We start from the raw sequence: 24,009 nt of genomic DNA, 5'->3' as shown, positions 1-24,009 counted from the left end.
GAAGTGAATTTTAAACTACATACATGTTAAGGATGAGACAGACATGAGAGAGTGTCTTTGCCACATATATTACATATAAAGACTATCACTATGTTTTCTGTTTTCTTTTCTATAAAAAAAATAATATCAAACCCCTCGCCTTTGTCTTATTTAGACAAATTTGACCCTACAAAATTACTTTTCTGTGTAAAGAGCAGTGTTTTTTGTTAGCTATATGAGTAGTCAACATAAACTTAATCAGAATGTATTCTTTTCATTTTATGAACGTAGAGTTTACATGAACTAAACATGAAAATCACGTGAATGCAGGAAAAAACATACATCATGCAGTTAGCTCAAGGATCAAACTAGGAAAATATGTTAAAAAAGATGTATGGCTTCAATAATAAATAATAATAATAATAAATTCCAAAAAATCAGTGGCATTTTGTCTTTAAATGTGTATGATGCACATGGCCAGCCACTGCTGGTTTCTGCTGAAACAGATGTAACTTAACCATTAAAATGGGTGTAGCACCATGGCACTGGGTATAGTGTAACTACAAAAATGGGTGAAGTATCACCATGAAAATGGGTTTAGTGTAACCATGGCAATGAGTGTAGTATAACTATGGAAATTGGTGTAGTGTAACAACAGAAATCAAGTGTAACTATGGAAATCGGTGTAGTGTAACCATGGGCATGGGTGTAGCGTAACCATGGCAATGAGTGTTATGTGACTATGGAAATCGGTGTAGCGTAACCATGAAAGTGAGTTTATACATAATAATGGAAATGAGTTAGGTGTTAAATTTGACACGACTTTGTTAATAATTGTGCAGAAATTTTGAAAAATTGGTGGTGTTCCCCTCTAAATGTGCGTAGCACTCTCCACATTTTGAGTTTGAACTTGAATAATGATGCCCATATGCCAGTAGGGGTCTCTGTATGCGACCCAATGAGTGAAAAGTCTGAGCGTCAAGAGCAGATGGAATTCCAACATGCACATATACAGAAGAGCAACAAGTGCATCTGACCCATCAGAAGGGCTGCTTTCTCATTTGAGCGCTTCTGCATTCCAGCGCAATATGTCACTCTGGAAGCTCGGGGGTCGATGGGTCGGGGGGTCAGGGGTGACTGAGCGCCTCTCTGAAGCAGCAGATGGCCAGTGGAGCCAACACACACAAAAAGAGACCTGCAGACTGAGACTTATCCATTCAGACCATTCAAACCAACTTGTCGGAGAGCAGAGAGACAGACGTCCAACAATGCACTTGTTACGCCTTCTTGGACCCCTGTGTCTGAAGCCCATCTCGCCTCATTGGCTGTTTCCGTCTTCTTAAAATCTTCCCGTTGTTCATTGCATCGTCCCGCCTGCTGCTGATGATTATCATAATGAACCAGTGATGTGCTCCTCTCAACACTGATGTTCTGTCTATGTTTCCACCTCTTAATTCCCTAATCAGTATTCCTATCCAATCCCTGTAAAGCTGCTCTGCTTTGAACTGAATTGAACTGAATATTTTACGTTATGCTAACTGGTGAGGTTTAAGCTTTTTGGTGGTTTTTAGCCATCTACCTCTATATAAACTTTGAAAACATTAGTTTGGCTATCAATATGGGGTTATTTGGGGTCTCTCCTCATTCAAGTAGGCCTAGATATGAGCATGAAAGCATCGATTTTCAAAAATGCCATTCCATTTGGTAATGTCAAATAACAAAATAAATGTTTTAGTCAAATGAGATGCATCTCTTTTTTGCTCAATACTTTATAATACTTCAAACAATCAATTTGCTTGTTTACCATAATAGTGTCGAGCCAGTAATGGTGTGTATCTTCTCAGACCTAGCATAGTCGTGCAAATGGGTGAGGTGTATCCATGGAAATGTGTGTGATGTATCCATGGCTGCAGCATAACTATGAAAATTGGTGTACCATAACTATAGATGTTTGGTGTAGCCAAAGTCCTCATAGACAAATCTGTCCACTCAACGGCCATCTTGGCAACACTCATATGAGAACAGGCTCCAGCCTCTTTGAATGTGTGTAAAAGTCACATTCATGTTTCACCAACTAGTCTCTGATAAAATCTGACAAAACTAAACAGTTTGCACTCTTTGGCCAAAATAATGCCCACAAAAATGCAATTTTCCAGTTTGTTTAGGCTACTGTGTGCGCGTATCTCCGCAATTAGGGGAGCTTTTCCTGTTTGCAGCTTAATCAGCAAGCTGATTGGCTCATTTTATTGAAGGACGGGACTTTCCTCCTAAACAGACATCATGTTTAGCGCTACTAGCTTTCTTATTCATATTCCAACCACTGACCTGCCTCCTGCTTTATAACGTCTGTAGTGTAGCATAGCCAAGGAATTGGTTATAGTCTAACCATGGGAATGGGTGTTGTGTAACCATGGAAATGTGTTTAGCAAACCATAGAAGTGGGTGTTGTGTAACAATGGACATGGCATAACTGTGGAAGTACATGTGGCGTAACCAGGGAAATAGATGTGGCATAACTATGGAAATGGGTGTAGTGTAACTGTGGACATTGATGTAGCATAACCATGGAAATGTAGTAGCGTACCATGGGAATGGGTGTGGCCCACTGATCCGTATGTCAGTGGTGTTGTTCCGTCTTCAGATTGATTTTTATCAGTCATATTACACTCTTAAAAAATGGTTCTTCAGGGGTTCTTTAGTCAAGAAAAAGGCTCTATATAGAACCATGAGCACTCAAAGAAACCTTTGCATGGTTAAAGAGTTCTTTGCGTTCTTCAGATTGATGGAGAATGTGCTGCAGATGGTTCTATATAGAACCTTTTTGAAAAAGTTTCTATATAGCAACAAAAAGGCTTCCACTATCGTTACAAGCCAAATAACCCTTTTTTGCTACCATATAGATCCCTTTAGGCTAAGAGTGTAGCCCCCACTCCCTCTTACTAACTTTGAAAAAGGAAGTGGGGGTACTGAATTTTGAAAAGCCCCCCCTCCCTCAGTGGAAACTAGGCCTGTGGTTGGAACCAGTCGCCTTTTAATGGGGTGCGCTGGGGGCTTTGGTGTATGTGTATGCAGTAGTGTCTGTATTCAGCTTCGGACACCTACTTTCAAATCAGCTCGCTCCAGGGTCAAAGGTCAGGGATGTGTTCGGGGTGGTGTGTATTGAACCCAGGACAGGATGGGTGTTGGTGTGTTTGGCTGCAGCTGGACCCTGCTGGCCCCCCTATTTGCTTAGTCGCAGGATATGAAAACTCTCCAGTAGAAGCACTATTAAAAAAGATACAAAATAACTTTTTTCGCTAAATATAATTGAGTGCAAAAAACAGTTTTTAGATTTATCCCAAAAATAGTCTTTCTTCTTAGTTTTGCACTGGAACTGCAAGGCTAATGATGTAACGAGTAATGATGAAAAATGGAAGTAAAATGGAAGCTTATGCCCCAATAGATACCAAACAAGTCAAACCTTGTTGAGTTATAATCTCAGATAGGCTTGCTTATGTGGTTTCTGACACTAACATATTGTTATCTAATGCACAGCAATATGCAAAAGTTTGGGCGTCCTGGTCACATTGTGTTTTGGTGATTTTCTAAATGAAAATAAGCTCACATCCTCTACATAGAACACACTTCTGCACATTTTAATTCACAGTCACTGTTTATTTGTTGAATTGAACATATCAGAGAAAATATAATTTGTGCATTAAAATGTTCAGAAGTGTTTTATCTGTGGGAGGATGTGTTAAACATTTTTCACTTGAAATCATGTCATTTGACAATGGGTGTTCAAACTTTTGCATACGACTGTATAACAGCAGACATGCAGTTTGGATAATGTTAATTGGTGGAGTATAAGCTTCCATTACTTTTTAATCACCAGTGCAAAACTGAATCACCAAAGATTCAACATTGGTGGATTGACTGCATTTGGGGTTAAAAATGATCATTTGATTTTTTTTTCACAGAACTATCGCTTTAAGCAAAGCGGCTTCAGTCACATAGACCAAGACAGAACTGTCACCTCAAATGTTTTCATGAAAGGCTTCACGTGGAGTCTTGTTTGGAAGTATCCTGTTACCTCTAAGCCATTATGGTTATAGTCACACAAAAATGAATGAAAATTGTTTGGAATTTCCAAGGCTGAAAATAAACAGCGGGACAGAATGAAGTCTACTTTTGCAGAGCCTTGTAGCGGTACGTCATGGAACGTGGAGCAGCCAGAAGGAAAGCGTGAGGGCTGTTTGGATTTGGGGGATGGGGGGGTGGTGGCTGGAGGGGCTTCCCACCGCACCGCACACGTACACACACACAAGGGCTGGCTGTGTTTCTGACACATGCCCCTCCCTCCTCTGTTTCGCCACAGATGAGCAAGAGAGACCTTGGGACAGCTGGAGAGAGAGAGAGAAAAGAGAGAGGAGATCCATCGTAACTCTAGAAGAGCTCAGTGGATCAGTGGAGTGGAGGAGTGCACAGAGAACAGCAGCAGGAACAGCAGGACTAACAGAAAACTGCACTGAGGAACATGATGGACAATTATTATTCATCCTGAGAACCTGAACAACAGCCGGTAAGACAAACTACTGTTACTCGACCTGTATATATCATATGAGAGCGAGAGAGAGAGAGAGAGAGAGAGAGAGAAACTAAGAAAGAATGAGTCAGAGAGAGAGCTGTAAGAGTGAGTGAGTGAGTGAGTGAGAAAGTGACAGAGCACTAAGAGAGTGAATGAAAGAGTGGGGGAGAAGAGGGAGAGAGGAAGAAGGAGAAAGAGAGCAATTAGGTAATAAATAAGTAAGACTTATAAAGCACATTTAAAACAACAGCAGTTAACTAGAATGCTGTGCATAAGTAAGAATATATGAAATATAAAAAGACACAAGGCAAACAAATGAACATAAAATTAAAAATAAAAGTTATAAAAAATAAAGTTATTAAGAATGCAAAAGCGAGAGAGTGAGTGACAGAAAAATTGGAAAAAGAGTGCTAAAAAGAAAGTATTATTAATATTATTAATATTTTTATTATTACAATTATTATTGTTGTTGTTTTAAACTCCATGACTACTATCACTTCTACTGAAACAGTTAACTATGCTTTGGCAATAGAAAAGTACAGTTAGTGCTCAATACCGTCAAACCACTGAAGCTACCTTGAACTGAACTGATGTATTCTTGCTCCACCCACAAATGTGTTCTTTCATGTCTACATTTGTGTTGAACCCTGGTTTCTATCACCGCCACTGCAAAGAAATCAGAATCTGTAAGTTGTTCTACAATGAACCATTTCACACCAAACCACCCTGACTTTTTTACATCTCTACCACTGAATTATGCAGAAAAAAGCAGACTGTAGGACAAGTGTTTCCTGCATTATTTCCATCAGCTACTACAACATAGTTTGGCAGCTTGGTAGTGTAAGTCAACATTATGCAGTGACTCTCACTGCATAACTAGATTGCTATAGGTTCTCATCCTGTTGAATGGGATTTTTGCCAATGTTCTGTAAAGCTTGTCCAACCTAGCAATGGTTGCTATGAAAGAATACATTTGTGGGCAGAGCATGGACAGGTCAATAGGTCAGTGACCTTTTTATCTTTTGGACACAGCCATATTATTGTGAAAGTTTTTTTTTAAGTTTAAGAAGATTGCCATGGATATTCAGTTTCTGCATGATTTTGAGCCCCATTCTACAGAGTATCTTCATTATAAATGCTTATACACCCATTGGTAGCGCCCAAAACCTGTCCTTCGTTGCTGGTAAACATACTTGTTTTTTTCTGTTTGTGCTCATAGATCAGAATGGGGAACACAGACAGTCAGTACAGCAGCTTCATCATCCCCAGCAGGTCTCGTCCGTGCTCTCTGAAGATAAACCCCTCCAAAGAGGAGGCTTTGTCCCCCCACAGCTGGTGGAGGAGCGCAGGAGGAGGAGCGTCGGCCTATAAGACCCGCAGCTCATCCAGAAATGGACAAAACCAACACAAAAACGGCCAGCCGTATGCCACCCGCCACTGCGAATACATCAAAAGCAACAATAACAACAAGCAGCAGCACAGCTCCATTCAAAACAACAGCAAATTGGACTATGAGTGTCTCCTGACCCAGCAGAACGGCTGCTATGTGTAAATATCTGTCTGTTTATGTCTACATACAATGTTTGTTTGCTGGTTTGTTTGCTCAACTTCTCACTGTAATCCATATATAAAGTGCAAAGAGCTTATAACTGGTAACTAAAGCAAAGATGTATTTCTGAGGTATCTTTCAGTAGATTGTCCTTTAAAAACATTGGAAAAAAAAGTGGTTCTTATATGGTGTTGTTCTAAAGAACCCAATTTGGCACCATTATTTTTAAGGATGTATACATGCAAGTGCATAAATGGAGGAAATGGTAATTATCAGCTGTAATTCCAATATCGGATGAGTACTAATGTTTAATTTTCCTATTTATATTGGCCACCGATACGTTCCTATTATTAAAACCTTATTAACTAACTCTCTGTCTAACTTTCTATACAGCCCGGGCAGTAGCCCTCGATCTGCTGCCAGAAGCTCTGGCTCTGAAGCTTCTCACAGTAGGAACAGTCCCAAGGTGCTTTTCAGTCAGGATGGAAGTTTGCGGGTGGAGTTTACCAACAGCAGGCCAGAGCTGGACGATGTCCCTAAAGACTCCACGCTGAGGGACAGTAAAGGCAGCTCCCTCAGCTCTGAGGCGTCTTGGTACGATTCTCCATGGGGCACTGGCACGGATCTGTGTGATAACGTCTTCACCAGTGGTCAACCTTCAGATAACAGCAGTGGCTACACAACTCTGTCCTCCACACGTACTGACGACTTCAGCTCCTGCCCCACAGCCACCCTGGACGGACATGTGAGTGACCTCCTTCACCAGGTAATAATTGTGGAGTGATTTTTATCCAGTATGAATCTGCAGTGGGTGTAGTTTTTACAGTCTTCACAGTAAGTTGTGGGGTGATTTTAATCCAATCCTGAAAATTACATCACAAATGCTCCGTTGCTAAACTTAAACCAGGTCTGATAACATTTGACAAATCATTTTTTTTTATTATGTGCATCTTAAACAGCATCTTGCATTCCAGTTTGTGTCATATAAATACTTTGATGAATCAAATCATTCACAACATAAATTGTTTTAGCAACCACATTGTATCAGTGGATTGCCAGTGTGTTTAAGAAACATTACAAGGCATATTGCAGTTGTAATGTAATTGCAATAAGGCCTGTATTGTCTCTTTTGTGCAGCCCTTTCGCCAAGCCAGGATGAACAGCAACCAGTACAGCAGCAATGGCTTCAGCAGCAATGGCTTCAGCAGCAACGTTTATGTGCCCAGTTATTCTGGACGCGCTGAGGAGGACAGCGGCATTGGAGACTCTGTCCTGCTCTCTATAGAGCAGAAAGACTTTGGGCTGACCTCTTTCAGTGACCTCTACACTAGCCCAAACCTGACCGGACCTTTTCCCACAACTGGAATACTGCCTACAGGTCAGGTCCAGGACACTCCTGACCTCCAAGAAACCCAGGCTTTTTCCTCTCTCACATTACCCTGCAGAAAACCGGTTGCCGACAGCAACAGTAGGAAGGACTCGCTCAAGAGCCGAATCCGCCGTCTCAGCGACTGGACGGGCAGTCTAAGCAGGAAGAAACGGAGGCTGCAGGTGAGGGAATAAAAAGGGGACTGATGCGGGTGGACACAAAACACCACCACCTCAGTGCTTTTGTCTGCATCATTCAAAGCACACACGCTGCTCTCACGCCTGCTTGAATGGTATCAGATGAATGCAGGTCTTTGAACGTTTCACATCTGCGTGTAATTTTGGCATTAGCTGAGACTGCTTTGGTTAGGTTTGGATGTCTTTTGTGTTTAAAGTGACAAGATGAATGTTAAACAAATTTCCTAAATTGATCACATATTTTCTGATTTTCTAAAGCAGAAAATTCAGGCTTCCAGATGGCTACATCTGCTGTTTTTAACTATACAATGGCCAGTTTTATAAGAGTATGTCATACAGTGCCAGAAAAACACAAGCAAGTCTATTTGAGATTACTTAACAACTTAAAAAGTATGTGATTTAGGCAACAGTTTACATGGTACTAATTTTGGGCTATAAGCTTCCATTACTAGTTAGCTACATTAGCCTTGTAGCTCCAGTGTGACATCAAACATGTCTTGGTTGATCAACTGCATTTGGGATTTGTAAACTCAACTGTGATTTTAATCCAGTATGAATCTGCAGTGAGTGTAGTTTTTACAGTCTGTCATTTATAGTTGTGGACAGATTTTAATCCAGTATGAATCATAGTTTGTGTAGTTTGTACAGTCTGATCTCAATAATTGTGGAATGAAAGGTCTTCTGTAATTGGCTGTATCTGGAGCTGTCCACAATACAAATATAGTCAGTTTATTTACCAGTGAACCACCAGTGAACCTATATTTGTCTTCTGAGTTTTCATATGTAATGTTGATAGTGGTGGCGGCACGGTGGCACAGTGGGTAGCGCTGTCGCCTCACAGCAAGAAGGACCTGGGTTCGATTCCCGGCTGGGTGACCAGGGTCGTTTCTGTGTGGAGTTTGCCTGTTCTCCCCGCGTCTGCGTGGGTTTCCTCCCACAGTCCAAAAGACATGCAGTCAGGCTGATTGGATGTGCTAAATTGCCCCTAGGTGTGAGTGTGAGTGTGAAGGTGTATGTCTGTCTGTCTGCCCTGCGATGGACTGGCGACCTGTCCAGGGTGTATCCTGCTTTCAGCCCAATGACAGCTGGGATAGGCTCCAGCACCCCACCGCGACCCAGAAGGATAAGCGGTTTAGATGATGGATGGATGTTGATAGTGGTGGTAAATCTGAAAAAGGTTTCTTTGGGGACTATTTGTTTGCATATACCTCTCCATCGTGAATATATTTTTAAAAATGCATTTTAGGCCAAAAACATCCCAAAAATATCATTAAACAATGTATCCAGCAACAGGAAGAGTATTCATAGCTCTTTCAAATAGTAAGTTTCTGTGAGGGAGCATTTAAAGGTATTAAACTCTCTGGCATCTAGTTCGTATCACCACCAAAGTAAACAATTCTGACCCAGTATGTTTCTCTAGAAACTAATTCTCACTTCACACCACTCTGAATTACTTTGTTCACATCTTAACCATTTAATTAAGCCCAAATCAGTCAGTGGCATTGCCCTTTATGGTCCCTTTACACTGTTCAACACTTACTGAAAGTGTGAAACAGCACTGTGAGTGCAGTGTCAACCTTCTACTGCAAGTGTATGTTAATGTTTACTCTCCTCATTATCACTCCAGTGTTGGGTTCTTCTTTCCTCTCTCAGGAACCCAGCGCTCTGGAGGCCTCAGAGCCGTTCAGCAGTGGAGTGGATGGTCTGCTGGGAGACTCCAGTCTTCAGCTGGGCTGCGGGCCATACTGGAGCAGTCTCGTGTCCAGCCAGACGCAGTCGGCCTGCTCTCTAACTGACCCGTACGTGCTCTGGAAAACAATGAAGTATTCAGCATGCTTACAGCTCTTAAGGCATCAGTTTGCATAGATCTTTTTACCTTGGTTTAATTAAGCAATAGAACACAAGATACTTACTAACACTTCACTTCCAATGTTCTTTTGCTATAAGACACCAGTTTTATAAAGGGGAAAGAAAAGCAGCCCAGAGCATTGTTTCAAATATGCTTTTAATATTGGCAGTTTCTTCTGACAAAATGTAGTCCTACCACAAGTGGTATGTTGCCAAAAAGGCAGCTGAAGTTTGGCTCAGGGATGACAGATTTGGAGTTGGACCTACTAATGTCACATGTTTCTTGCTGCAAGTAAGAAAAAAAACTCCTTTCAAATTTTCTGTTTTTATATGTATTAAAATATGGTCAGTTAGCTTAGAGTAAAACAATCATTTTTATTACTTAGCAACTTACTTGGTCATTGGAATGATGCAAGTATGATGGAAAAAGTGCCGTTATCTATGGAGGCCCTTTCCCATCAAGTAGAGGAGAGTTAAAACTTTCTTCTTTCTGTTTCTAGCAGCAGTAAACTTTGATTCAGCATATCAAACTAACAAGTTTTTTTTTCAAAATTATGACTTAGCATCTCAAAAAGAAGACTTTTTTCTCAAAAATGTACATATTATGTAGAAATAATTACTTATTATCCCAACACAATTACTTACTTTCTTGAAATGTAATTATTCATTATGTCAACATAAAATATTGGAGTATTTCAAGAAAACAACTAATTTTTTGATACTAAGTCAAAATTTTTGACTACATTCATTGGTTTGGACTTTAGTTCAACTAGATTTTGTGTGCTGTTAACAGAAGTAAATATATTCTATTAAGAAAAGGAGAACAAGAGTCTTGAAAACTTTAAAAAATTGTTCTACCTGTGTTGTTATATCTGTGTACAGCACTGTTGCTACATAACAACAATGGTCACTGCTCAGCTCCTGACAGAAAGATAGAATTTAAAAGTGTAATAGTTTTAAACAGTGTTTCGGGGGGTCTTTGCTTTATTTTTAATTTTCCTCTCATTTACTTTCACATTATTTTACTTTAGCAGAACAACTGTGAAGTTTTCATAATAACACTCTATACTCTATACACTCTATAGCTTAAATGTCTGTGTTTGTCCATTTAATATATATTCCCTCATTATTAACTGTTTTTCACAGTGTGCAGCAGAGCCAGAGGCAGAATGTTTATGAGAACTTCATGCAGGAGCTGGAGCCGGGTGGCAGCAGTAGTGGTGGTGCGCTGGCGGACGCTCTGCAGGCGTGGGAGTGTGACGGGGAGCAGGGTGAGAGCAGCAGCGGATCTCTGGGCTCTCTGGAGCAGATGGAGCTGCTGTTTGAGAAAGAACAGGGCGTAGTGCGCAGGGCCGGCTGGCTGGCCTTTAAACCGCTCATCAGCCTGCGTAAGGAGCGCAAACTGGAGCTGGTCGCACGCCGCAGGTGGAGGCAGTACTGGGTCACACTAAAAGGTGAGAATGACTCTTTTGTATACAGTCCTAGTCCTGCAGAACCCCTGCTCTGCACGTTTTAGTGTTTTTCCTGCTCTAACACAACTAATCAGCTCATTAACAAACGAGCTGAAGTGGGTGTGATAGAGCAGAAAACAGTTAAACAGAGGGGCTACACTGGGAACAGGGTTAGGAACCACTGGTATATGAGATCACAGTGAGAGTATAGCTACACGTCACTGCACTTAGTTCACATTAAAGGTTTAGGTGTTAGTCCTATAAATTAAAACACAAAAGAATCATCCAAGTTGAATTATAAATTGTTACATATTTTTTTTGTATTAAATGCCCAAGAAACTACTAAAAAAAACACAGGAACATCCCCAAAGCTTAACACTCATTAAAAATACTAAGATCTTTGAATATGCATGATTATGCAAATTGTAAACACTCTCTTTGCTGCCCTGTTTCTAAACCCCATCTCTTCCCCACCACTACCCTGCATGCTGTTTCTATGTTTCTAAGCTCCTACTGTAACTTTAATAATCAGATATTCTGTCTTTCTGTCACTCCAACACAAGTCACTCAATTTCACTCCCTCAGATTTGAGATTCTATCCTCTAAACTTGTCACAGTGCAATGTAAGTGAGCCACAATTAACCTGTGTGGTTGTCTGTAAAGCTTAGGCCTTCTCACTAAGATACCACTACTTTCTAGCAAATATGGAGCAAAAGTAGCCTAGGCTAACAGCTCCACATACAGGATGCAAATATCAATGAGCTGGAATGAATCTGTGCTGTGGTGAAACTGTTGCATGCTAAACTACACAGGTGCCAGCTGACGCCTTGCTCATGTCTAGCAGTGCGTGTGACCACCCTCACAATTGAACCCTGTGGCGCTGCCGCAGGCCTCGGGTGCTGAAGTAACGGGAGGAGAAGCAACAAGTTCTCTCTCTCTATCTCTCTCTCTTTCTCTCGGCTTAGGTGCTCATGCAGTGAGAGCCAGCTGATGCTGGTTTGGCTTCGGCAGCGTGGGCTCATGCCATCTCCCGCGGCTCTAATCAGGGCTTGGGGCTCAGGCTTTGGCTTCATGCTGCCTGGCACATGCTCTCATTATCATATTTCAGCATATTAGACCATGATAGGTTCAAGGTTGTTTCTGATGTACAACACTAAGCTGCTATGTAGCGCCCCACAAGTCGCAGTTTTGGATGTGCTGAGAAAGCCTGTGTTTTTTAATGGAAAAATATGAACTCAGTACACAAATATCAGTATATATAACCATCATAAGTCATTCAAGAGGAGTTTGCCAAAAGAATAAAACAAGGGAAAACGTCTAAAAAAGAGTTGAAAAATCTTGTAATACTATTTTATAATACTCGTTTTTAGATGTCATGCCACAGTGTCATATTTTGCAGTGTGCCTAAACAGACAATATGAAATACATATAGTGAACAAATAATTACAAACAGATACGGATGTGACACATCAAAATGTGTAAAATGGTAAATGACAAAGATGCCATGCAAGGTGGTCACAATATACAAATAGAAACACTGTGTTCTGTTCTCCCACAGGCTGCACACTGCTGCTGAGTGAGGCCAATGGTAAAGGCTGCCCGGAGCAGGATGCCAGCCCACGTTACGCCCTGCAGGCAGAGGACAGCATCGTACAGGCCGTCCCAGAGCACCCCAAGAAGGAGCACGTCTTCTGTTTGAGCAATGCTTTCGGAGATGTCTACCTGTTTCAGGTTTGAATCCAGTCACCTTTAGATTTGAAGTGTTTACCTCAAATGTAGTCGATCAGCCAGGACATGTTTGATGTCTGAAGTTGCGTAAATGATCACATAGTTGCCTCAGAGTACACTGAGTTGTTAAGTAATCTCAAATAGACTTGCTTAGACTTGTGATACGGTTTGAGGCAAGTGTGTGATGATTTAGGCATGCAGTTTGCACAGTGCTAATTGATGTTGAGTCCTTAAAGGAAAGTCTGATCACTCAGGTGCCATCTCGCTAACGCCCCTGTGCAGCTATCTCCACTCTTACAAGAACTGGTTTCCTTTTCTTTGCATGTAGAGAGACCAGTAAACCTAAAACTAAAAGCTACATTAATGGTTCAAAAACACAATTAAAATCACTGGTAAAATCTGACAAAAAATCCATGACAAAGTAGTTTGTTTGGCTCAAATAACACACAATAAATTGTGTTTTTTCAGGTTCCAATGCAAATGTACTCTTGTCTTTACCAACAAGAAAATTGACTAAATCTATTTAAGGCTGGGACTTTCTTTAATACAGCCGCCATACTATGAGCTATGCTGCCGTATGAGCCTCATAGCTCCAGTGCACCTAAATAAACCAACTTCAGACACCAAATGTCTTGGCTAATCAACATACAGTCTGTCACATTTTTCCAATTTAACCTTAAATACAGACTGAATACAGACTGCAAATAATTTTTTTTTATATTTCTGCATCCAGATATTTACATCTGACGAGTAGATTTGCTTCACACAGTAGATACTGTAGCATAAGCTGTATAAAATCGCATTAAATTGAAAAATAAGAGTGCTGTATGCAAAATAAACCATTTCATTAACCATCAAACAAAAAGCTGATGTAGCATGAATGTTGAATACTGAGCAGGTGTGACTGTAATTTAGCTACAACTAACTTAGTTCTTGTTCTAATTCATACAGATAGTTAGTTAAATCTGTCTTTGTGGATTCATTCATGACACAGCGGCAGATACAGTGTGTTAGTACACTCACTTGCAGTAACTTCATTCGTTTTTCAAGCAAAAACGCCAATGCTATCACAATAAGAGTCCCATATAATTCTACTGTTGTAAGTCTACTTGATTAAATTGAACACTAAACTATTTATTAAATACTCTGTTTGTTTATACTTTTGCTACTACTACTCTACTACTAATAATAGTAATAATAGTAATAGGAAGGCGAAGAAGTGTTTTTATCATTTGTACTTGTAGGTGTTGTGGTTTCTAGCTGCTGTCCTCTACTATAATATTAGGTTTGCAGTGACAGAAGAAATTCTAATGAACACTGACTTATGTGCGCTTCTGTATGTGTGCATGTTATGAAGTGAAAGTTCATGCTTGGAAAAAAAAAATGGGACACTCATATGAACCCCTGCAAACCTAGTTTTATCTCATTCCTTTGGTGTATATTGTCTTCAAAGCATGCATGCCACAAAAATATGAAGCGTTTAGACATCTTACAGTGTTCAAAATTATTGCCTGCAAGCTTGAAGCAGGATCAGATTCAGAAACCACATTGTGCTTCACAGTGTATTTTAGTTGTTGCTACTCCAGCTCATAATGACTATGTTGGTCTACATAATATTTTCTCTCACTGCCAGTTTTATAACTATGTCTTGGTAAACCCTGTACTGCAATGAAAAATTGGCTGTGCGTGTCTCAGCTGGAGGGTTGTGTGCACTCATATTTGTTGGCCTTGTCTTTGCCTGGGAACAGAAGAAAGGCCCATTGTGTGAAGCGTTGTTCATCAACTTTCTGCTTTAAAATCTTCCTCACTGCTCTACAGAGAGATGTGATGGATTCTGTGTACATATTAGACACATATACATACTACATACTACATACAGTGCAAATACATCAGCAGGATTGGGGTAGTTATTAAAAAAAAGGAATCCATTAGAAATGATTTATTAATTTTCTCAAATTATGATGGGATTACTTTACTCATTACTGCCTGGGAAAAGTAATCTCAGTACTCATTAATCTAGTGCTGTGTTAGTCTATGAAATATATACTAATCTGTATTAATCCAACTAGAAATAACAGAGGAAAATCCAGCACTACTTTCAGTACTTTGTTTAAAAATTATTCAGTAACTACAGGGACTTAAATGCAAACAGGTGGAGCTAATTTAAGGTTATAGAAGTGTGTAATAAAACTTTGAGCCTGCCAGAGGGGCCTGGCCATTTAAGGGGTTAAAGGGCATATCACTATTCCTGCCTTTGAACAAGACATAGCTAGTTATTGTTGACCCAAAACATTATGACCATATTATGCCTAATATGCAGTTGGTCTTCCACAAGTCGCCAAAACAGCTCCGACCCACCGAGGCATGGACTTTATATGGCCTCTGAATGTGCCCTGTGGTATCTGGCACCATGACATTAGCAGCAGATCCTTTGAGTCCTGTAGGTTGTGAGGTGGAGCTGCCACAGATCTGACTTGTTTCAGCACATCCCGCACATGCTGGATCGGATTGAGATTTGGGGAATTTGGAAACCAGGGCAACACCTTGAACTTCTCATCATGTTCCTTAAACCATCCCTGAGTAATATGTGCTATGTGGCTGGATGCATTATACCATTGAAGGAGGCCCCAGCCATTGGGGAATACCATCACCATGGAGGGGTGCAACTGGTCTGCAACAATGTTTAGGTACATGGCACATGTCAAACTGATGTCCACATGAATGCCTGGACTCAGAGTCTCCCAGGAGATCATCACACTCCCTCCACCAGCTTGCCTTCTTCTCACAGTGCCTCCTGGTGCCATCACTGCCATCTGTTGACTTATCATGTAATATATCTTAGACCTGCTGTTACAAGAGAATCAGCGTTATTTGCTTTATCTATAAGTGGTCATAGTTTTTGGCTTGGTTTGCGAGTAACATATATTATGTAATTCTCATTATGTCAGCAACTGTGATTACAAGTTAAACTGTAATGTGTAACACTGCTTTGCTACAGGAAAAAGTAATCACAATACTGCGGCATGTTACCGCATTACCGCCTTACCCTCAGCACTGGACATCAGTGCAAAATACAAATACATTGCAAAGGCACCAGTGTAACATGGTTAAGGCAGCCCTCTACATGCTCTGTGATGTCCAGCTGATCCACTTATGTCATGTTTAGCAGACACAAATCACACCACTGGTGCCTCCTCCAAACATCACCACGGAAACAGGGCTCTTTGCCACGCCACAGTTCCAGTTGCAGTCCAGGGAGCTTGCAGCGACCAAGACTTGGACGCTTCACTGTGTGTGTGCTCGATTTTGGAAAAAAAAGTCATGACTTTGTAAAAAGGGGAAACAGAGCTAAGCTACAGGGGCAACAAAATAATCCTGACTTTGTAATATGCATTTTACAAAAGCTCAATGTTTCATTTTTTTAAAACTGACAGGGCCAAAACACTTCTTTTTGGTTGCTGAGGTTAGGGTTAGGTTTAGGATTAAAAGCAACAGAAAACATATACATAACAGAAAATTACACAGAAGCCTCAAGATCTACATGTAATATCAAAGTGTCCAGTCTTTGCTTTTACTACTGCTTCCGTTCTTTTCAGGAGACTTACTTTCAGTTTTTCACAGAAATCTGCAAGGATGTTTTTCCACACCACCAAAGTTCAGTCTTAGAAGTTGCCTTTTCTGCTTCTCATGATCCAAATAATCCCAAACAAATTCAGAGATGTTGAGGTCTGGACTCTGGGGTGGTCAGTCCATTGTTCAGCTTCTTTGTTTGATGTGTCTGTCTCCTTTTCTCAGTGAGGCTTCTTGATAGCTACACATCCTTTCAGACCCATAGTGCTGAGTTGTCTTCTCACAGTGGAAAGATGGACAGAAACACCTGTGGATCTTTGAGATCTGAAGCAGCTTGATTTTCTCCTCTCTCTAAAAGTGCTGTTTATCTAATGTAACCCTTCTGATTGTCTCTCGTTCTAAAGGCTGCTAACCAAACTGACCTGGAGAACTGGGTGACAGCCATCCACTCAGCCAGCGCCTCACACCTGGCCAAGCGTCAAGGCAAAGAGGACACAGTGCGGTTGCTGAGGAGCCAGAGCAAAACCCTGCTGCAGAAGATCGACATGGACAGCAAAATGAAGAAGATGGCTGAACTGCAGCTGACTGTCATCAGTGATCAGAAGAACAGGAAGGCTGTGGAGAGTCAGGTGAGGGATATAGAGGAAATGTGTCCTTTCAGGAAGTAGCTGTATGTGTTTGATAGATGTTTGGATAGTTGCACTATCGAAGAAAACATTTATTTATTTTTTTTAATTCATTAATGCAGAAAATTAAAAAATCAGTGGAGTGTCCCTTACAGCTCAATCTGCTTAAAGGGAAGTTCTACCAATAAAAAAAATCTGCAAAAGTAAATGTTCAAGATGTAGACAAACTCATGGAGTGGTTTGATGTGAAATGCTCCATTTCTCTATTCTCCGTTTTACCGAGTCAGAACTGTTCACAGTGCTGGTGATAGGAACCAGATGTCTGAAGAGTTTAATGCTTCTAAGAGCTCCCTCGCAGAACATTATTACATTTGTATTATAAATGTGTTGCCTGATACCTGAGACACTGGTTTACAGTCATTTTGCTCTAATATTTTGTCCTATTGTTTAGCAGAGGGATACATGCAGGGTGTTGTAAGCAAAAATACTACCCAGAGAAAACCTATATAACCACTATGTTTTCAGTATTGGCATTACATATAAAAATGCAGATGTATGTAGGTTCACTGGTGGGTAGCAAATAAAATGGCTATATCTGTGTTGTAGACATTGTGATCCCTGGTTTCCATCACCACCACTGTAAAGAAATCTCTACAGAGTCTCAACAGTGAACCATTTCACACCAAACCACTCTGAATGACTTTGTTTACATGCCAGTTACTGACATTTTGAAAAGCTGGTGGAATTCCCCTTTAAGGTGGTAGTAAGAATGCAAGTTAGATGATGATGATTATTATTATTATTATTATTATTATTATTATGATTAGTACTGCTACTACTATACGAAACAGAATGCACATGCATATTCTAGGTAAAAGTATAACAAATCCAGGTTCATATAAAAATGAATGGATAAAAAACAGATTGTTGCTCTTTCTTACTGTGAGCAGATCCAGCAGTGGGAGCAGAACCTGGAGAAGTTTAACATGGAGCTTTTCCGAATGCGCTGTTATCTGGCCAGCCTGCAGGGCAGCGAGCCGCCCAACCCAAAGAGCCTGCTGGCTGCTGCCGGACGCCCATCCAAGATGGCTCTCAGCCGTTTGGGAATATTCTCTGTCTCATCTTTCCATGCCCTGGTGAATAGTGACCACCACTTTCTCATTTTTTTATTAATAACAACCACCACTCACTTATTAGACTAAAGTGACTTATAAACAACAGCAGGCCTAATTAAGAGAGAGACCACTGTTAAGCGTAGCAAGTCGGAGATGTTCCCATGAAATGTAATTGGGCTCTAATATAATTTATCTCATATCTTTCTAAATCTGGCTGTTGAGGATGTTCTAAAAGTATGTAAAGTTGCATTATGTGTTTGTGTGTCTTTATAGATGTGCACTCGTGACGAGGCCACTCTGAAAAGACGTTCTCGCTGCCAGTCTCGAGGTGTTCGGAGTAAGCGGGGCATTTTCTCCTCTCAGAAAGGCCTGGACAGTCTGACCAGACGAAACCACGAAAAGAGACAGTCCCTGTCCCAGGTAGAGCTGAAAGTAGCATTAAAAACAGTAAGAAATTTTTAACCCAGAGCAGCAGTTAAAGGGCTTATGTCATGGAAAACTGACATTTTCCTTGTTTCTAACAAGATTTGTTGTAAACATTTTTCATGTTTCATCATTCACTTCACAGTCCACAAAGTCTATAGCTGCAAAAAACAGCTTTTAGTTCCTCATTATTGTGATGTCACACATGCACAAATGACTGTTTAGCTCCACTCACTCACCTTTAAGCGATAAAGATTGTCAAATTGTTCCTGCAGACTGGGTTTTGAAGGAAGCTCAGTACAAAGCAGTCAATCAAAACATTTCATTTACATATATTAGTTTCAAAGGTGCAGTAACAAAATTGTTTTTCTTAATTTCAATGGAAAAAGAGAGGTCAGAAAATGGTCCTGTAAAAATAAATTATGACTTTTTGGTGCATATAACCGCATTAAGATGATAAAAAATACAAGAGGAATATAAAATATGGGCCCTTTAATTACTGTTTTTAAACAAAATGGTCTACAAACATCCTGATGTTTCCCTATTACTTTGTGGCATCACTACTTTGCTACAGGCTGTGATGGAAAAATGCCTTTTTTTCTCATCACCTGTATAAACAGCTCTTAAAGTGGGCAATTGGCCCCCCCAATGCCAGTGGCACGTTTCTGAAGCCCCTCTGTTTGAAACGAAAGGTCTGGCTGATAAATCTGTTTGAAAACAGTGGTTCCTGGAATGTGCTTTAACGCTCTTTATAAGGCACGACCTACAAATTCCCTTGTTTTGCCCATAATGTTCTCATCTGGCTAACTGCTAAGCCATCGGTCATGTGTATTTGCTCGCATTACTTGTTAGCTACATTAGCCTCACAGCTCCAGTGTCAATTTTTTAGCCAATACATTGATTAAAGTCTTTATTGTTTTGTATCTAAAATGTTAACCTTTTTTTGGCCAACAAAAATGAGTCTATTTACAGAAATAAGATTTTAAAGATCTGAATTTTGCTCTAAATGAGCTTGTGCACTTGATTGGCAAAAACAAAAGATCATCCAACAATAAAGGCCGAGCTTCTTTTATACAGTGATAGGAAACATGATAGCTCACAGAAACCTCAAATTCCACATGCTGATCCATTTTACTTGACCAACGTGAAAATACACACTCGCCAAATACTCTGCAGCCAGATTTCATTGAAGTTAAAGGAGACAACGACAATGTCTCTGACTTTATCACCTGTGAGATTTGATTTGATAGAATTAAACACAATTACTGCAGGGCTGTCAGGTCAGGAAATACTATAACACCCCCCCCCGACCCCTTCACCCTCAAAGATATTACAAACTCTCACCACTTCACTCAACAGCACTCGTGCTGGAGCTCAAACAGCAGGAAAACACAAACGTGCTGTTCATTTCAGCTCAAAGCTCCAAATCCAGCAGCTCCAAATCCACACACGCATGATTCCTGCCTGACTCATGAGCAATTGGAGGCGATTGCTCAGCTTCTCCTGCCTGGTAATGACCCAGAGCAGCTTAATCTCAGCCAAACGACCCCTAATAATATGCGATCTACAATGGGGGGTTACCATGAGCCACATGTGGTTAATTGCTGCAAGATGGAGAGAAACAGAAGGTTTGTGTAAAACCATGCTGTCCACTTAGATATTAAACAGCTGGAAAAGACTGGGCTTCTGTCGTCTGAAGTCTGCCCGACTCTGGTCAGCAGTAGACATGGCTGTGGGGAATTCGGGTTGTGTGGGGGAGTGGTCCATGTGATTGCTTCCAGAAAGCTTTGATGACTTGGCTGAGGTGAGTTAGCATCAGTGACCCCCAGCAAGCAGTGAACTGGTCCAGATGCTGCACTGCTCAAACTTGCATGCTAATGGTAATCAGTGGTGAACTGTGACTAAGCCTTAAATACGTGCCATAAATGACCTTTACAATAATGCCAATTTCTGCTACCACCCCTATTGGATTCTAGTAGTTTGTTAGTGCTGAGCTGACACCAATTCAAGTGTACATCTTTTGGCCATTTTAGATTAACCCGTTAAACAGCCTGGGCCAACCAGCAGGCCCAAAGTTTTATTACACACTTCTATTAACTTAAGACTAGCTTAACCAGTTTGCACTGAAGTTACTGAATAATAAGCCTTAGTATGTAATTAGCCTGAGACTTTAAAGGGTTAAACACAGACATATGAAGCTTTTTAGAAGGTTGTAACAGACATTAACATATATTTTACCTTGTAAAGTGACTCTTTCACTAAAGAGCCCTCATAGAGCTGTTGCTGTTTTTTCCATTTCTAACAACTGACTGTAACACATGGGTTGAGCTAACAGTCATATTCACAGTCAGTGACCTATCTAGAACTTCCAGAAGGCCTAGAGTGAAATTTTTTCCTCACACACATGGTCCCACCCATTGTAAATCAAAACATAATTGGTTGATTCCACTGTCAGTTCCTAATTTAGTAATTAATCTGACACATTAGGCCTTCAGTTCAGCTCCTGAAGGCCTAACCTATGGGAGAGCTTGCTTGGATGTATCTACCTGGATACTACAGATATAAAGATTGGACAGTTCTCCATTGGGCATTTCAAAAACTGAACCCTTGTGTTTCCAACCAAAACCTAACAATAAAATATGATGTGATGTCAGCAATTATCATTTCAGGTGTGTAAACCACATTTATGCCAAAATAAATTTATTATGAGCTTTTAAAGCAAACACTCCAGACAAAATTAAAAATGTAACCGTTTCTACATCTGTAAATATGCCCTCTACAGTGTCTCTACAGTACGATTTATCAATTTAAAAACTAGGAAACACCCAACTAATGATGTATCTTGAAGTTCGGAGGAACAAGCATCTTGGGGTTGATACTTGAGGACGGCTGCTTACATTTTTTTTTTCACTAGCTGGTTAATGCAAGAAGGCAAATAGCTGATGTTATTGCTAGATTAGCTACTTATCAGGTCTGTATGTATTAGCCTCTACGTGGCCTATTCCTACCCATAGGCTTGTTCCCCGAGATGTATAAAGGACCACCACATCCTTTAGAACTGCCGCTAATGCAGCATCATTATACAGCTCAACACGTTTGGAGAACACTTAATTAGCTATGTCAGCTAACAGACCCCCGTGTTGGCTCTGAGTGGTGGTGGGAGAGGGAGGAATTACCCACTTATGCCAATTATGAACCCCTAATCTATGGATGGCTGTGTCATTGCTGGGATCGCGCTCCCAATCTTGAATATAGAGCCAATGTCTAGACTGTTATGACACTCAGGAGCCCCCTACCCCCCCGCCAGGCAGTGTAGATGCTGGTGTGATCTGTGTGGTCAGTCTGCCGGAGGTGCTGTGGAGGATCATTGAGGACAGACGGGCGTCTGGGTGAGGGAGACAGTGGCTCATGCTGATGAAGGCTGCTGCATTAGGCTACCCACACTGAGCTGTAATTACAGTATCATTCGGAGCTTTGATTATTTCCTTCCAAACCTCAGAAGTCTCTATTCCGATCTGGGGAAAAAAAATTGTATCAAAGCTGCTGAGTCAGATGTATAGTTTCTAATTAGGTGCAAAGATAGAAACTGTGCAGCGTGTTTTGGGTATGGATGATTCCCTGGACATATACTGATGTGTTTGTTTGTGTTTGTGTCTTTTTCATGTTGCAGATATTTGAAGGACATCCCCCTGCAACTCTCTGTCATCCAGCAATGCAGAGCGGCTCTGAGGTACTACGCACATCAGCCTAGAGCTTATTGGTCAGGCACACTCACAAATATGAGGACCTTGTCTTGATGAAGTGCTTATGTAACTGGACAACACAAAATACAAACATTAAATAAAGAAATCATCACATCTTAAAAGGTCATATTAAAACATTCTGTCTTACATTTCATTATTAAGCGACCAGTAGAAATGGCCCTAAACTACATACGTTAAGCCCTTTGTTCTGCCTGTTTTTTTGAGTAGGTCCCTCAGTTGAACTAGACATTTTTTCCTTCAATAACACTGGTGGAATATATTTTGATGGAATGATTTTTAAAATCGGAAATCAACTGTATTTTTGTCCTTGTAGTTGAGGAAGCAAGTCAGCATTTCTAAAAAGTATTTTTATTGTCTTTTTTATTGCCTTATTTATGTGGCATTTGTACATGATTTTTAGGATGAAGAAAGCTGCAGTTGTCTGTTTTATCTCAGCATAGCTGTCTTTGTAGAGAGGTGTGAACAGTTTTCAAAGCAGGGGGTTCTCACCCCTCCTTCACCCCATTGCTCACTAGCAGCTTAACACAGTCACAACATAGGGTCCTAGTTAATCTTATAACAGAGTTACAGTAAAAAATATATAAATTAAAAATAGCTGAGTTGATTTCCATTCTGCTGCTGAAATTGCCTTTAGGAGGCCTGCAGAAACAGACTTCAATAAAGCACTTTTTCCCTTTCCTGTAAAGTATTAAAATACAGAAATACAAGGTTCTGTTATGACATTGACAAATATAAAAATAATGTACTGTTACTATAAAAATAGCATTTAACACATTAAAAACAGTTTTATAAATGTAGGCGTGCTTGCTCACCTACATTTTGTACATCATACATAATTTCATCTAAACATTCAAAGTTATCAAAGAAAAAATGGATACTGCGGAAATAGTTTTTTATGGCTACTGTGAAAATGGGTTAAAGTCAATGTAAAAGGGAAATCACAACACATTTTCCTTCATACTGTGACATATTGGTGAGTGAAAAGTGGTATCAGGAAAGGTCTCTGAGTGAGCTAACCATTTTCTCTTCATGAGGTGAAACAGGATATTATTGGTTAACTATTATGTTTTCCTGCCCACTGGTACACGATGACATAATGAAAAATCAGAAGTGGACGAAAGTCACTATGTTTTGGTGGACGATTATGGGAAAAACAAGAATTTTGTCTTTTATCCCCTTAAAATCCCAAACGTATTACATACTAAGGCTTATTATTCAGTAACTACAGTGACTTTAGCACAAACTGACTGAGCTACTCTTAGGTTATAGAAGTGTGTAATAAAAAGGGGTTAAATGACATGAAATGATAAATTTTGCCTAATATAACCAGACAAAGTAAAAAGAGGTAGTTTTGGTTTCATTTTGATTTTAACGGTGTGAATTGTGCTCTAAAGTATGCATGGATTGCTCAAAACCTGAAGAACTCCATCCAAAACCAACAGCAGCAAGCAGAGGCAGCAATGTGGAGCTGCAAGATTATCACTACGTCCCTTTGACACATTTGATACTTACTTAAACCAGTGTAAGGCACTTTGCACAAAACTACTACACAATTAAAGAAGACGGTTCTTGAAGTGTTTTTTTAGTAAAGGCAATGGTTATATTTAAAACCATGAGTCCTATATAGAACCATGCAAAGAAACATTTAAGCATTATATATTTATATATACCAATATTGGTGCAAATGTGCTTTGCGACATGTTCACTTACTCCTGTCTAGCTCAGCAGGTGCCCCTCAGAAACTTTCTCCACCAAATGGAGCCAAGTTTTCCCAGTGTCTGTTTTTAAAGCCCCATGCTGTGCCGCATCCAGGTGCCAGCGGC

At 40.3% G+C, this 24,009-nt stretch overlaps 2 protein-coding genes across 6 annotated transcripts in view; both read left to right on the top strand.

The window, feature by feature from the left end:
• LOC118816272 (T-lymphoma invasion and metastasis-inducing protein 2-like) overlaps positions 1–10,407 on the top strand; it is a 40,627-nt gene extending 30,220 nt beyond the window's left edge. Inside the window, exons 2-7 of the mRNA XM_036582798.1 lie at positions 4,337–4,540; positions 5,766–6,094; positions 6,489–6,861; positions 7,233–7,646; positions 9,315–9,460; positions 10,392–10,407. Of these exons, the coding sequence (XP_036438691.1) occupies positions 5,772–6,094; positions 6,489–6,861; positions 7,233–7,646; positions 9,315–9,460; positions 10,392–10,407 (1,272 nt within the window). The 5' untranslated portion in view covers positions 4,337–4,540; positions 5,766–5,771. The remainder of the gene's footprint in view (positions 1–4,336; positions 4,541–5,765; positions 6,095–6,488; positions 6,862–7,232; positions 7,647–9,314; positions 9,461–10,391) is intronic.
• A 146-nt stretch (positions 10,408–10,553) lies between these two features.
• The window catches only part of LOC118815792 (T-lymphoma invasion and metastasis-inducing protein 2), a 33,319-nt gene continuing 19,863 nt past the window's right edge, over positions 10,554–24,009 (top strand). For 3 of the 5 annotated variants that reach the window (XM_036582153.1, XM_036582149.1, XM_036582148.1), the window contains exons 1-6: positions 10,556–10,963; positions 12,519–12,691; positions 16,663–16,887; positions 17,835–18,020; positions 18,273–18,419; positions 22,093–22,152. In XM_036582153.1, coding sequence (XP_036438046.1) covers positions 10,600–10,963; positions 12,519–12,691; positions 16,663–16,887; positions 17,835–18,020; positions 18,273–18,419; positions 22,093–22,152 — 1,155 coding nt within the window. In that variant the 5' untranslated portion in view covers positions 10,556–10,599. Of the gene's footprint in view, positions 10,964–12,518; positions 12,692–16,662; positions 16,888–17,834; positions 18,021–18,272; positions 18,420–22,092; positions 22,153–24,009 lie in introns of all 5 variants that reach the window. The other 2 variants (XM_036582152.1, XM_036582151.1) reach the window with 2 other exon arrangements.

This window comes from Colossoma macropomum, unplaced genomic scaffold (assembly GCF_904425465.1).
Source record: "Colossoma macropomum unplaced genomic scaffold, Colossoma_macropomum, whole genome shotgun sequence".
In the NCBI taxonomy this organism is placed as follows: domain Eukaryota; kingdom Metazoa; phylum Chordata; class Actinopteri; order Characiformes; family Serrasalmidae; genus Colossoma; species Colossoma macropomum.
The sequence above is the reverse complement of the archived record's forward strand: the minus strand, read 5'-3'. Positions and strand labels throughout refer to the sequence as shown.